This window comes from Rhinolophus hipposideros, assembly GCF_964194185.1.
Source record: "Rhinolophus hipposideros genome assembly, chromosome: 20".
NCBI classification, from domain to species: Eukaryota; Metazoa; Chordata; class Mammalia; order Chiroptera; family Rhinolophidae; genus Rhinolophus; species Rhinolophus hipposideros.
In genome coordinates this window covers 37780365-37792789 of record NC_138066.1, presented here as the reverse complement: position 1 = coordinate 37792789, position 12425 = coordinate 37780365, and the positions used below count along the sequence as shown (strand labels likewise).

At 57.3% G+C, this 12425-nt stretch overlaps 2 protein-coding genes across 8 annotated transcripts; one reads left to right on the top strand and one right to left on the bottom strand.

The window, feature by feature from the left end:
* The first annotated feature begins 758 nt into the window (after positions 1–758).
* ATXN7L3 (ataxin 7 like 3) lies at positions 759–6047 on the top strand. 5 transcript variants are annotated; one of them, XM_081027304.1, is made up of 13 exons: positions 759–900; positions 2252–2362; positions 2649–2781; positions 2979–3150; positions 3341–3438; positions 3625–3647; positions 3970–4015; positions 4224–4252; positions 4571–4639; positions 4910–4953; positions 5222–5293; positions 5383–5540; positions 5638–6047. In XM_081027304.1, the coding sequence occupies exons 2-13, from the start codon at positions 2312–2314 to the stop codon at positions 5784–5786; spliced, it is 1044 nt and encodes a 347-aa protein (XP_080883430.1). In that variant the 5' UTR covers positions 759–900; positions 2252–2311; the 3' UTR covers positions 5787–6047. The 5 variants fall into 5 exon arrangements, with proteins under 5 accessions (XP_080883430.1, XP_080883428.1, XP_080883429.1 ...); XM_081027302.1 differs by having other exon boundaries at positions 4167–4252; XM_081027303.1 differs by having other exon boundaries at positions 3949–4015.
* A 2269-nt stretch (positions 6048–8316) lies between these two features.
* On the bottom strand, positions 8317–12425 carry TMUB2 (transmembrane and ubiquitin like domain containing 2). Of its 3 annotated transcripts, none has more exons than XM_081027306.1 (3): positions 12304–12425; positions 9813–10376; positions 8317–9567 (listed from the first exon to the last, which is right to left on the bottom strand). In XM_081027306.1, exons 2-3 carry the CDS (start codon positions 10349–10351, stop codon positions 9201–9203), a joined length of 906 nt encoding a protein of 301 aa, XP_080883432.1. In that variant the 5' UTR covers positions 10352–10376; positions 12304–12425; the 3' UTR covers positions 8317–9200. The 3 variants fall into 3 exon arrangements, with proteins under 3 accessions (XP_080883432.1, XP_080883433.1, XP_080883431.1); XM_081027307.1 differs by having other exon boundaries at positions 12251–12389; XM_081027305.1 differs by having other exon boundaries at positions 11635–12309.

Below are 12425 nucleotides of genomic sequence, written 5' to 3'. Positions count from 1 at the left end.
CTCGGCTGGGAGCCGGCGCTCTCTTTAGACGCCACCCGCTGCCCCCGCCCCGGAGCCGGCCGGGACGGCACAACGTCTCCGCCCCCAGCGCACCGCGCACCTCACCTTGAACGCCGCCCCACCCACCGCCATCCTATTGGGCCCGCCGGGCCGAAGCGACACGGCGATTGGCCGAAGTGTCTCCCGAAGGCCCCGCCCATATCCCCGCCTCCGTCCCCGTCCGCCGGTACTTTGGACGGCGGCGTGGCGCCCCTCCTCCCCGCCCGGTCCCCGCCCCCTGGAGCAAATGCTGCCGAGCTGCGGCCGCGGGGCAGATGCACGCGCTCGGGCCCTTCTAGCAGGCGCGAGCCATCGCTGGGCGCGCGAAAGCGAAAGAAGGAAGAGGAAGGGAGGGCGGGGGCGGGGTGTTGAGGAGGGGCGGGAGGAGGAAGAGGAGGAGGTTGGAGCGTGCTCGCGCTTGGCCTCGAGCCCGCGCGGAGGGAGGGGGAGAGGGGCGCGCGCGCGCACGCTCGCGCTCTCGCTCGCTCCATCCATCCATCCTCCGGTCGCGGCACGCGCGCGCGCTCCGGGCTCGCGCCGCACCCCCCGCCCGGGAGAGGCGGGCTGGAGTGGGGGGCGGGGGGAGGGGCGCGCGGACGGCGCGCGGACTGCGCGCGGGCGGGGTGAGGTGAGGAGGAGGAGGCGGCGACGGGACGAGAAGGGAGGGGAAGGGGCCATGGCCGCCCGGTGAGGCGGCGAGGCGGGGGGGTGGCCCGACCCCCCGGCCCCGGGCCCTGGGTCCCGGGGAGAGGCGAGGACGGACCGACGGACATGGGGCTCCGGAGCAGCCGCCGCCGCCGCCGCCGCCGGAGGACGCGGCCCTGAGAGGCCGCCGGGCCCCGGCGCGGCCCCCCGGGCGGGGTGAGTACGGGACGGAGACAGGGACGGGGGAGGGGCCTGTGGGGGGCGGGGGGCGGGGCCCGAGGCGGGGCTTGGGCCCCCTCCCCCCAGGTCTGGGTCAGCGCCCCTTCCCCTCCCCCCGGGCCGACGCGGAAACGCCCGGCTTCCCCCGGCTTCCCGGCCGGGCCGGGGGCCCCTTGCTCTCCCCCTGTCTGGGTCCCCCCTGGGCGGGGCAGGGCCGGCCGGGAAGGGGGCGCGGGGCCTTTGTTAGGGAGCCAGGCCCCAGCCCCCGGGACAATAGAGACACCCTCCCGGACTCCTATCCCCGACCGGTCAGGGCTGCCGGCGGGTGGGGAAAGAGAGGGGCCGGGACGCGTCCCACTTTGCCCACTCTCTAGGGGTCGGTCTGTCCCGGACCGGCGCCGGCCTCCGGTGGCTCGGCTCTCCTCCCCCCAGTCGGTATGATGCAGCAGCAGTGCCGCAGGGACGGGGGAAGAGCCGAGGCCCGGCCTCCTACCCTCCCCAGTGCCCCTGGCTCATTTGTCAGTCCCCACCCCACTCCAGGCCGGCAGCTCCTTAAACTCGCACCCATCGTTCAGAAGGGCCCCAGACTGTGGGCAGTGTTTCTGAATCCTTTGGTGGGAATTCCTGGACTTTGGGGCTCTTGGGGAGACTTCCGGGCAGGTCCTGAGGGAGGGTGGGTGGTTATCTAAAAGAACAGGTAAGGGGAGCGCCCACTCCTAGCATGCCATCCCACTGGGCTCTACCCCTCTTGCTCATGCTGGCTAGAAATGCCCCTTTAGCTCTAGGTTTCTGTGGACTCTGCTACTCTCCTGTAGTGGGAGGCTTATTTAAAGGGAAGACAGTGGGGTGAAGGTTGTAGGGTCCTAGGGCCATTCCTACTTCTGGTAGCAGTACCCCCCCAAGTGGACATCCTGACTGAAAACAGAGGTGACTCTGAGGAGAGCCTGGGGAAGGGGGGAGTGTATTTAGGAGTGTGCAGTTCTTTGCCACACCCTGTGGGTTTGCTTTGAGGCATTAGAGTTCCTTCTCCTCCCCCTGCTGCATTGCACCATGGGTATGGAAGAGGGGTTTGAGTTTTGGGGACCTGGGGTGAGCTGCTGCCTCCTATAGACCCAGACTCTGATTGGCAGTAGAGTCCAGGGCCTGAGTTGAGGCCTGGGAAGGAAGAACTAGGTTGTCTTTGGTTTTCGGGCCCTGAAGGACCATCCAGACTTAGTGAACCTAGGCCTTAGGGAGGGGTATATCCTGATGCCAGGATTACGCTCTGGGCAGTGAGGTGCGGAGGGGAGGTGGCAACGTTCAGAGGTGCCTTGGACTCACACCAACACCCCCATCCCCATGTGTGCAGCCGTGTTGCCGCCCGCTGTGCTATGAGCAGTCAGAGCGCCGTCTCCACAAGAGTTTACAAATGAAAATGGAGGAAATGTCTTTGTCTGGCCTGGATAACAGCAAACTAGAGGTGAGGGCTCCCCCACGTGTGCCTCTAGTTGTTTCTGTTGATGTCTCTACATCTCTATATCTGGCATCCACACCAAAGAGGAATTTGGGTAGTCAGCCTTGTTCCTTAAAGGGAATAGCCAGCTGAAAAGGCCCAAAGATCCGGAAGAAGAAAGAAGGCAAAGTCAAGATGGGGAAAAATGGCAAAGAAAGCATTATTTTTGGCCAGGGTGAATTTGGTTGGTGAGAATTGCTCTCAGTCCAGGGCTGTGACTCTTGTGACCGTGGCTGTTCTCCCCTGGGCCCAGGCCATCGCTCAGGAGATATACGCGGACCTGGTCGAGGATTCTTGTTTGGGATTCTGCTTTGAGGTACACCGGGCTGTCAAGTGTGGCTACTTCTTCCTGGATGACACGGACCCTGATAGCATGAAGGATTTTGGTGAGCTTCAGGGTTGAAGGAGAGCCGTCTAGTCCTGCCCTGGTAGTGCTTGGAGTTTCCTCCTCTGGAAACTGCACCAGATGCAGAGCCTAGAGCTCCTGTGAGCTTAGGCTAGGGGTTTGAAGAGGCCATGGGGCCACGGGTGGGAAGTGAGGGTCCCCTGCTTGCCCTGATCGCCACGCCTCTCCTGTCCCCAGAGATCGTGGACCAGCCGGGGTTGGACATCTTTGGACAGGTTTTCAACCAGTGGAAGAGCAAGGAGTGTGTTTGCCCCAATTGCAGCCGCAGCATTGCCGCCTCCCGCTTTGCTCCCCATCTGGAGAAGTGCCTGGGAATGGGTCGGAACAGCAGCCGAATAGCCAACCGCCGGTGAGGGCTTCTCCCCCTGCTAGAACCAGAGCTGCTCGTCCTTTGCAGCTTGTACTATGGTGTAGTCCCCTGTGGGCATTTGTAGGGTACAGAGGGTGGGTCATGCTTGGCCCCAGATGCCCCACTATACCTCTGAAGTTGGGGGCAAGAGATGGCAGCCTTGACCCTTTTTCTCCCTTACCCTTGTCAGGATTGCCAATAGCAACAGTATGAACAAGTCTGAGAGTGACCAAGAGGATAATGATGACATCAATGACAACGACTGGTCCTATGGCTCAGAGAAAAAAGGTGTTTGGGGATCTGGGGAAACTTTGGGGGCACTGGGGTGAGGTGGGCCAGCAGGAATTGGGTGTGTAACGATCACAAGTTGTTATCTTGAATGAGGGGGGAGAGTGTAGCTTTGTACTTTTCTTTCGGTGTCCTTAGATTGGGAACTTAAAGTGACCCTGCCCTTTATCCTTTTGTCCTACACAGCCAAGAAGAGAAAATCAGACAAGGTGAGAGCTGGGGCAAGCAGGAGGGAAATTGGGGTGAAGGACAGATACCCTCCCCTTTGGGCAGGGAGTCCTCGGGTATCTTGACTCAAGTCTGAGGTCATTGGGTGCCTCTGGGTCCGGGATGAGGGTGTTTGTTGTGGGCAGGAGGGCAGCAGAGGCCTTGAGGGTGGGGGAGGGGGAATATGGGTAGACAGGCCTCTTACTGGGAAGAAAGAGTAGGAATTTGAGGATGTTTCTTTGTCAAATCTTTTTTCCTTCCCTGGGTTCTCGGCTCCCCCTTATCGTTACCCTTTCCCCAAAGCTATGGTATCTCCCATTCCAGAACCCCAATTCCCCTCGAAGATCGAAGTCTTTAAAACACAAAAATGGTAAGTGGGGCTGAAACAATGGGAGTGATTCTAGCTATGTCTTCTGGGACTCGTTGCTGGAGGGCGGAGGTGGGGGGTTTGGGGGACAGGGGTATTGAGGGAGGGCCTGTGATCCTTCTGTCACCCCCACTTCCTCTCTGGTTATTTTCAGGGTTCTCTGTCTGTACCTCTGCATCAAACACCCTTCCCCTTCTTTTTTCTTCTTCAGGGGAACTTAGCAATTCGGATCCTTTTAAGGTGAGTAGGGGTTGCCCCTCTTAGGTCCCCTCTCATTTTACTTTTTGTGGGTGGGTGGGATTTAGACAAGTGGGGATTCGTGCTAACAGCCAAAAGCACTAGATGGAGTAGTAGTTAGGTTTTGCATATTTACGTTCTGGGACCCAACCCCTCCCTCACCCGTGTGCAGGTGGGATGGAAGGAATCATTGGAAAACCGCTGGGCTGTCTTAAGGCCTCCTCTCTTAGAAAGGGATGAGAGAGACTGGTTCTCCACCCCCACCCCATCCCCCCTTCTTTGGCTGCTGCTTCTCTAACCTGTACCTCTGGTTCTCCCCAGTATAACAACTCAACTGGGATCAGCTATGAGACCCTGGGACCGGAGGAGCTGCGTAGCCTGCTCACCACGGTGAGGGACTAGGGAACAGGAAACTTTGGGGAGTGGGCTGGAGCCACAGGCAGTGGTCAAGGCCCTGGAGGAGGCTGGTGACATAGCAGTCAGGGCCATTTAGTCCTCTCTCTGGAATTAGGTTTCTTGGTCATTAGTGGTCTGGGACTGTCTGCTCTGGACACCGGGCTATTTCTGCTTGTGCAGTCTAGTATTTATACAGACGAGAACATCTAGGGTCTAGAGTAGGTTCCCCTCCATCCCTTCTTTCAGCTTATATTCCTCTTCCAGCAATGTGGGGTGATTTCTGAACACACCAAGAAGATGTGCACAAGGTGAGCTCAGAACTTAGAAAGGGGGCCAGGGGCCCTTCTGCACATTCATCCTGGGCATAGGTAGGGAGTACCCCTGGACTTGAGCAATGGGTCTCCCACCCTACCCCTCCCCTCTAATGTCAGGCCTTAGGCCACAATGTGGGAGCTCTCCGTTTATCCCTTCCCTATTGGTGTCCATCCTGCCCACCTCTGCCGAGGGGAGGGGCTTCATTTGAGTTCCTTAGACCCTTCCTGCCTTGTCCGGGTCTGATCATTCTCTCCCCACCAGGTCCCTGCGCTGCCCCCAGCACACGGATGAGCAGCGGCGAGCTGTGCGGATTTACTTCCTCGGACCCTCAGCGTAAGTGATCCTCCAAAAGGGTGGTGGGTTGTAGAAGGTTAGGCTAATTGGTATCCCTAAAGCCCTTCTCTGGCCCCTCCCCTTTTCAGCGTCCTTCCAGAGGTCGAGAGTTCCCTGGATAATGACAGCTTTGACATGACTGACAGCCAGGCCCTGATTAGCCGACTTCAGTGGGATGGCTCCTCTGATCTCTCACCCTCTGATTCAGGCTCCTCCAAGACGAGTGAGAATCAGGGATGGGGTCTAGGTAGGTGATCCAGTTGGGCCTAAAGCAAAGGAGTGGGGGCACTTTGTATTCTCCTGCCACAACCCTTCTTTCATGTCTTGTGTTTCTTTCTCTTCAGGTACCAACAGCTCTGAGTCACGGAAAACGAAGAAAAAGAAATCCCATCTGAGCCTGGTAGGGACTGCCTCCGGCCTCGGCTCCAACAAGAAGAAGAAGCCAAAGCCACCGGCACCCCCGACGCCCAGCATCTACGACGACATCAACTGACTTGGGTGCAAGGGATAGCCTTTGGCTGAGCAGAGCCCTCTCTCCTGACCCCCACCCAGGTGGCAGAGCCTGGCAAATGGACGGCTGCTGGGGGTCTGGGCTTGGGAAGCTTGGTGGGCCAGGCCGGCAGAGGATCCAGTTATGCATCCCTGGGGGGTGTCAGGGTCCTCTGTGATGGAGCACGACCCCTCGGCACGCAGGACTCAGACCTGGACATAATTATGCCTTGGACATAAATTTGGTGGGGAGGCGGTTTTCCTATTTATTCTGTGAGTTACTGGATGTCCAGCCAGGCCAGGGGCCTGACATGGGCACTGCGCCAGGGCACTGCCTGCCCCCCACCCCAGGAACTGGACTAAGCCCTGCCGAGGAGCATTGTGGCTACCCGGGAGGCTATGGGTTGGAAGCTGAGCCTGGAGGCCGCCTCCCCCAGCTTCCCTCAGCAATGTGAATGGGTCCGGTGCTTGGAGCTGAGGGGCAGGGCTGGGCGTGTCCTGTCTGTGTGCAGAATCCTATCAAACGCCCCCAATCCCAGGGGTAGGCAGGCACAGCGAGCTGTCTGCTGAGGTAGGCATCCAGAACTGCTGCCGCCTTCCCTGCCCCTCAGAGGGGCAGCCCTTTCCCCTCAGTCCCCATGGGCCTCCTCAGCGACGGGAGCTGTCCTTTTATTGTTGGGTGCCAGGAAAGGGCCTCCAGCCTCTATAGCTTCAAGGAATGGGCAGGGGGAGGGTAGGAAGAGGGAGCTGTGTATCAAAATGACTCCCCCCTACCTTTCCTCCCTAACCCAGGGCTGGTGAGGAGTGGGGCCCCAAGGTGAGAGGGAACGGTGCTGCTTTATTTGAAATGTTTTCTTACCTCATTCCCTGCCCCAGGAAGGGGCCCAGCCTCACCCTCCTGGGGTGGCCCCATGTTCCTCCTGCCTACCCTGCCCCACTGCCCTACCAGGGCAGCCCAAGTTCCCAACTGCTGCTTGCCACCCCCCTTTCACCTTGACCAGCTTCAGTTCCTCTCTCGATGCTCCTGCCTCTGAAGCCTGCCATTTCCCCTTCCTTAGCCGCTTTTAAGTTATTTATTCTGTACTTGTGGTTTGGGGCTCTGAGGAAAATCCTGATCTTTTACCTCTCCCCCTGTGCTAGGAGTGGGGCGGGAAGAGGGTAATCTCTGCTCTGGGTTGTCAGGGGAAGGGGAAGGGGTGTCGTGTCTAGGCATTGCCCCGCTGTGGGACTGTCATGCTAGTGTGCCCATCTGCCTGCTCTACATCCTGAAGAGATGTACCGTCCCACCTCTATGCGGGCACCATCCCCCCAGGAGCCAAGCTGGAGGACTGCAGTCCGAGCTGGGAGCGGAGCGGACTGACTGACAGGTGGAGTTGACCCTGAGCCAAGGTCTCTGGCATTTGCTGGATGTGTCCCCTGCCCTCCTCCCAGGAGGAGTTATCCCACATTTGGGTAGCTAGTACCCAGGACTGGTTGGACTGATTTGGGCTAGGGATCCTAGAGGGTTAAGGGAACAACGGAGATGGGGTTGCAGTACCCTGTTTAGAACCCCAACCTCCCCCCCAGGGTGGTTCCGGTTGTGGCTGACGCCTGGTTACAAATTGGTTTTTAACCCAAGAATTGTGATTTTTTTAAAAAAGCCAAACATTTTGGCAGGAGTTAGAATAAATCCTGGGGCCTGGGCTCCTCTGTTCTTGACCCTCCAGTCTTCTTCCTCTAAGGGGAAGCCAGAGGGCAAGGAGGATCTCAGCCAGCCTCCAGCCTGCTCCCAGAAGATGTCTTGGGAGTAGGCTGGAGGTGAAGGGAGGAAGGCCAGGGGCCACTCTCCCTTCTGAGGCAGCTGCAGCTCAGGCCCCAATATACCCTTTCCCCCTTCTCGTTGGAGGGAGAAGTGGGAAGTAGTTTGGGAACTGGTTTGTCCACATCCACTTCCCCATTGTTCCTTGGCCCGCCCTCAGGGCAGAGCCCCCTGCCCAGGCTGGGTAAGAGATGGGCTTGGTCCAGCAGGGACCCTGAGGGAGCAAACCCCTTTCCTTCTGGGGAGAGTGTGCCCCCCTACCATGTAGTTGAACAGGGGCTAGGAGCTCCCCATTCCCCTCCCTCTAACAGCAGGCTGTGTGGGTTTCAATTCCCATCCTTCCACCCCCGGCTAGGTGTCGTCCACCCTGTATCCTATCATGTGTCTGAGTGTGTGTGGGGGGGTTCTGTACTAATTTCCATGGCTGGTGGCTTTTCCTTCCATGCATCACTCCCCCCCGCATGCCCAGGGGCCACCCGCCTGGCATTACCGCATGCTGGGGTCATTGGGGGAGGGGGGTGGGGCTCACGCTGTCCTGTGGTCTTGAGATTTTTATTTTTGCATATGTAATCCATCCTGTACAGGTAGCTAACTTTGTAAACGCTGTGTATTTCCCCTGCCCCCATGGCTGCTGGTGTAAATAAACTGCATCTCCTGTTGGTAGCCTGGCCTACCCACCCTCATTACCATGTTGCTGGGGGCAGAGTAAAGCCATTCTCTTAATGTCACAGGAGGCTCCACAGCCACAAAATGGAACTTTATTTAGTCACAGACACTGACCCTCCAAGAGTCCCAGAGGCAAGGGCCTGGGGCTCAGTGCTCCATATCCTGTGCTCGTCCTTGGAGCTAGGCAGGGGAGCACACTGGCTGAGGACCAGAGCTGTCTCTTGCTTACACCCTTAGGCCTAGGGTAGCAGCAGCTGTGGCCTGGCCTCTCCCAGTGCTGGGGGCTTGACTTTGTGCCCCAGTCCCCTTCCTGACAGAGCTCTATAAAGGACTATAAAAAAAATACAAGCAAAGTGCTTTGAAGAAAGGGAGAACACTGGAAACTGTCCAGAACATGGAGAACACCCTATTCCTGCTACAGAAGTGGAGGGAGAAGGGAGAGGTGGCTAGGTGCCTATAGGGCAAGCTGATACAATCTTCATTCCTGCCCGTGTGATTTTTGTCTCAAAATATGGATATTCCACTGAAGAATTGAAAGATACTCCAGACGCCCTACAGAAGTATGCTGGGGCCATGCTGAGCCGCCCTGGCAGGCAGCTCTGAGGAGCACACATGCAGGACAACGGGAAGCGCTAGGGTCACAGCTGGGAGGGAACCCTCAGAGCCCAGGCTCCCCACTGAGCTGGGCTACCAGCTTGGCTCTGAACTTCAGGACCCTAAAAGTAAAGGAAGATGACATCCCTGTTTCTACCTGAGTTGTGCTTGCACAGAAGGGATGTCTGTATCCTCGTGGACGTGAAGGGGAGGCCCTACAACTGCCTCCTATGTCCTTTGGAAAAGGACCCACCACATCCTTTCCACTCCCCCTCCCAGGCCCTTGGGTCCAGCTCTGGCCAGGAAAGGGGGGAGGCCATAAAGGAGGAAGACCATGCCTTTCATTTTCTCCCTATGTCCTTATCGTCCATACATCCCAAAGACTAGGAAGCTGAAGAAGACAGTGACCCCCACCAGGGAGACAGTGGCAGGTGCGGTGAAGAACTGGCGGTAATTGATACGGAAGTACCAGACCACACCCAACAGCACCACGAACACAGGCACCATAAGGCTGCCCACACTGACACCAAGGCTGGGGGGCTCAGTGGCCGAGGAGGGGGCCAGGGGGGCGGAGGGGCCCGAGACAGCTGGCCCTGGGGGCGCGCGGTGGCAGTGAATCACACAGTTGTTGGTAATGTTCAGGGAACGCAGTGTGCGGGCTGGGTCCCGCAGCAGGCGGCCTTGGTAGATCAGTTTCATCTGGCTCTCTTGTCCAGGGAAGTGTTTACTGTAAGAATGGAAGAGACAGAAGGAAAGACAGAGGGTGAGGAATGAGAAGGCAAACAGGCCTGCACCAACAAAGCAGGGCACTGGGGGAGATAAAAGGTGGGTGTCCAGAAAATACCCGACCCATCCCTAGGAAGGCCTGGACCTGACGCTTCCTTGATGCTCCCGTGTCTATACCAGTCTCCTGGGGCAACCAAAGCTGGGCACATGGGGTATGAAGAGCCTCCCACTTTCCAGTCCACTCACCTCTTCAGGGCACCCACGGTATCTTCTGGCCTGGCCACAGCCAGCTCCTCGGTGTCATTGAGGAATTTGAGCCGCACGTTGATGAGGCCAGGGCTGGGAGGCAGGCAGGTGCTATCCTCACATCTCAGAGGGACTTCTGGACTGCTGCTTTCTGGGCCCGCTGGCCTTTTGGGCAGGCCTTGGATGTCAAGCAGGTGCTCAAGGCTGGGCTCCCCCCCCCCAGCTCCAAGCTCCCCTGTGGAGTCTCCTCCACCTTCGCCAGCCTCTTCAGCCTTCTCATCATTACCCTCTGATGGATGGGGGAGTTCAGTTGGCTCTGGGCTGCCTTGGCCTGCCACCAGATGGTCCACATGCCCCAGGTGGAGGACGGACGTGTCGCCAGCTGACACAATAGTGCCCAGGAGCTGGTTGCTACTGCTGTCTGCTACGTAGGTAGAGAGCCAAGCTAGGATCAAGGCTAGAATCAGCACCACCACACCTGCCACCACAGTCACCTCATTACCCACACCCTCAATGAGGGTGACATCAGACAGTTCCATGGCCTGGCTGCTGACCGGGTCCACACTGCAGGAACAAAGGGGGGGAGCATCAGCAGGGCTTATAGGGTTGCAACCAGGTTTCTCGTTTGTTTTGGTTCTAACTGACCCAGCCCTAAAAGAAAATGGAGTTCACTGTCCTGTACAAGAGGGAACAAACCTTCCTAACTCTGGACCCCCAACCTAAAGCTCAGGACTTGCCCTTCGCCTCTATTGTGAAACTCTTAACTTTCAAGTTCCACAGCCTTCTCTCACATTCCAACCCCCCAGTGATCATCAGGAAAACCTGACAGCTTCGTCACTTTTCTGCTTAAGTGGGGAAAAACATTTGCTTCTCTTGAGCCCTGAGTTTCTCTAGGATTTCTATCACTTGGTCGAGCAACTACGCCCCACTGAGGAGACTCCCAGGTGGCCTCAGGGAGACCAAAAAGCTTGGAATATTTTATTTGGGGGCCCCTTTGGAGGCACAGGGCAATCCTTCTTGTCAAGACTGTCTCATTTGAACCCTATCTCCTTTATGGTTCCATATCTAGGTCCAGAAGTTGAGCCAAAGAAAATGTACCATCAAAAGCAGAGTCAGACCTCCCCAAAGGGACAAAAGACAGAAAGCCCCAAAGGCCCTGTAGGGGTCATCGGCAGTCACTACGCAGCAGACACTGTGTCTGCCTCCCCTGAAACTCTTCTGGCAAGCAAGCCCTGAGGAGCAAAGTAGGACAGACACCAGGAACACCACCCTCCTCATTCACCATAGGCTCACAACTGCCAAACCACAACCTGAGTGGAACGGATCTGGAAGACTCCAACATAGGCCTCACAATCTGCATCTCAATCTCTTTTCTTGTACTGTGTATGTTCTCCCTTGGCAGGTTCTTAGAGAGGCAGGAAGGATCTCAGCTTGCTCTTTGAGTACCCACTCTTTCCCTCGGAAAACCTGCTGCTTTCACAGCAGTCCCTGGGCAAATCCAGCCTAACGATGATCATTACCAGACTATCCTCACAGCATCTATAAAACTTCATTATACTTGCATACCTGTCCATCTCTTTCTACCAGACTCCTGGAAGACAGGGGTCACAGGTACCATAGTGCCCAGGTACTCAAAGAATATTTATGGAACACATCAACCTGACTAGTTTCCACATCCTTATTTATTACATGGGCCCTGGAGTAAGGAAAAAAAAAAAATTATAATCCCGGTCTGGCCTCTTACTAGCTCTGTAATCTTGGATAACACTTCCCAGAGCCTCAGCTTTCTCATCAGTAAAATGGGGTTAAAAATAGTACCTACCTCATAAGGTTGTTTTGAAGATGACGGGAAATCATCCAAGCAAAATACTTAGCAGAATGCGTAGCACATTGCAATTGTTCAATAAACAAATGGTAGCAATTATTTACCACTCCCACAACTAACCCCTGATCACAAGGTGAATGTCACCAACCCCGATTTACAGAAAAGGAAACTGCGGCGAACAGAGGCGAAAACGACAGGCACAGGGAACTTTAGGGGGCAGGGGCAGGGGCAGGGGCCGGGCAGGACCCGAGATCTCCCGCCTCAGAGGCCTTCGCTCTGAGCCTGTGAGCGACTCTGACGGCGCGGTGAGGGGGCGTCCCGACCCTGCCTTTTCGGAGGAGAAGCCTCCGCGTTTGGGCGGTCCTATTCCCGCAGCCTGGAGAGGGGTCCGTGGGCCCACCAAGAAGAAAGGCTGCCTGGTCCCGGCCGCCGTGCTCAAGCCCAGTTATCCCAAGCCCGTGAGGGGTAGAGTCGGGTGAGGGGGTCACAAACCGTCCACACCCCTCAAACTTCGGGGCGGGGCTGAGGGCGGGGCTTGAGTACGCGGGGAGTCATGGGAAATTAAGAGGGGATTGGACCAGTACTATGCTTGGATAGGGAAGGAGGTCCTCACCTGAAAGGTCCAGACTAAGTGTTTGACTTCATAAGGACGGCCCATGGACTCACCTTTCCGTAGCGGCCGGGGGAGGGGCTGGCTACCCCGGGATTCTGTCCAGGGTCCAGTCTCTTCCGGCTTTTCCCGGAACCTGTTCGACCCAGAGACAGGAAGTCCCACCTCCGCGCCTTGC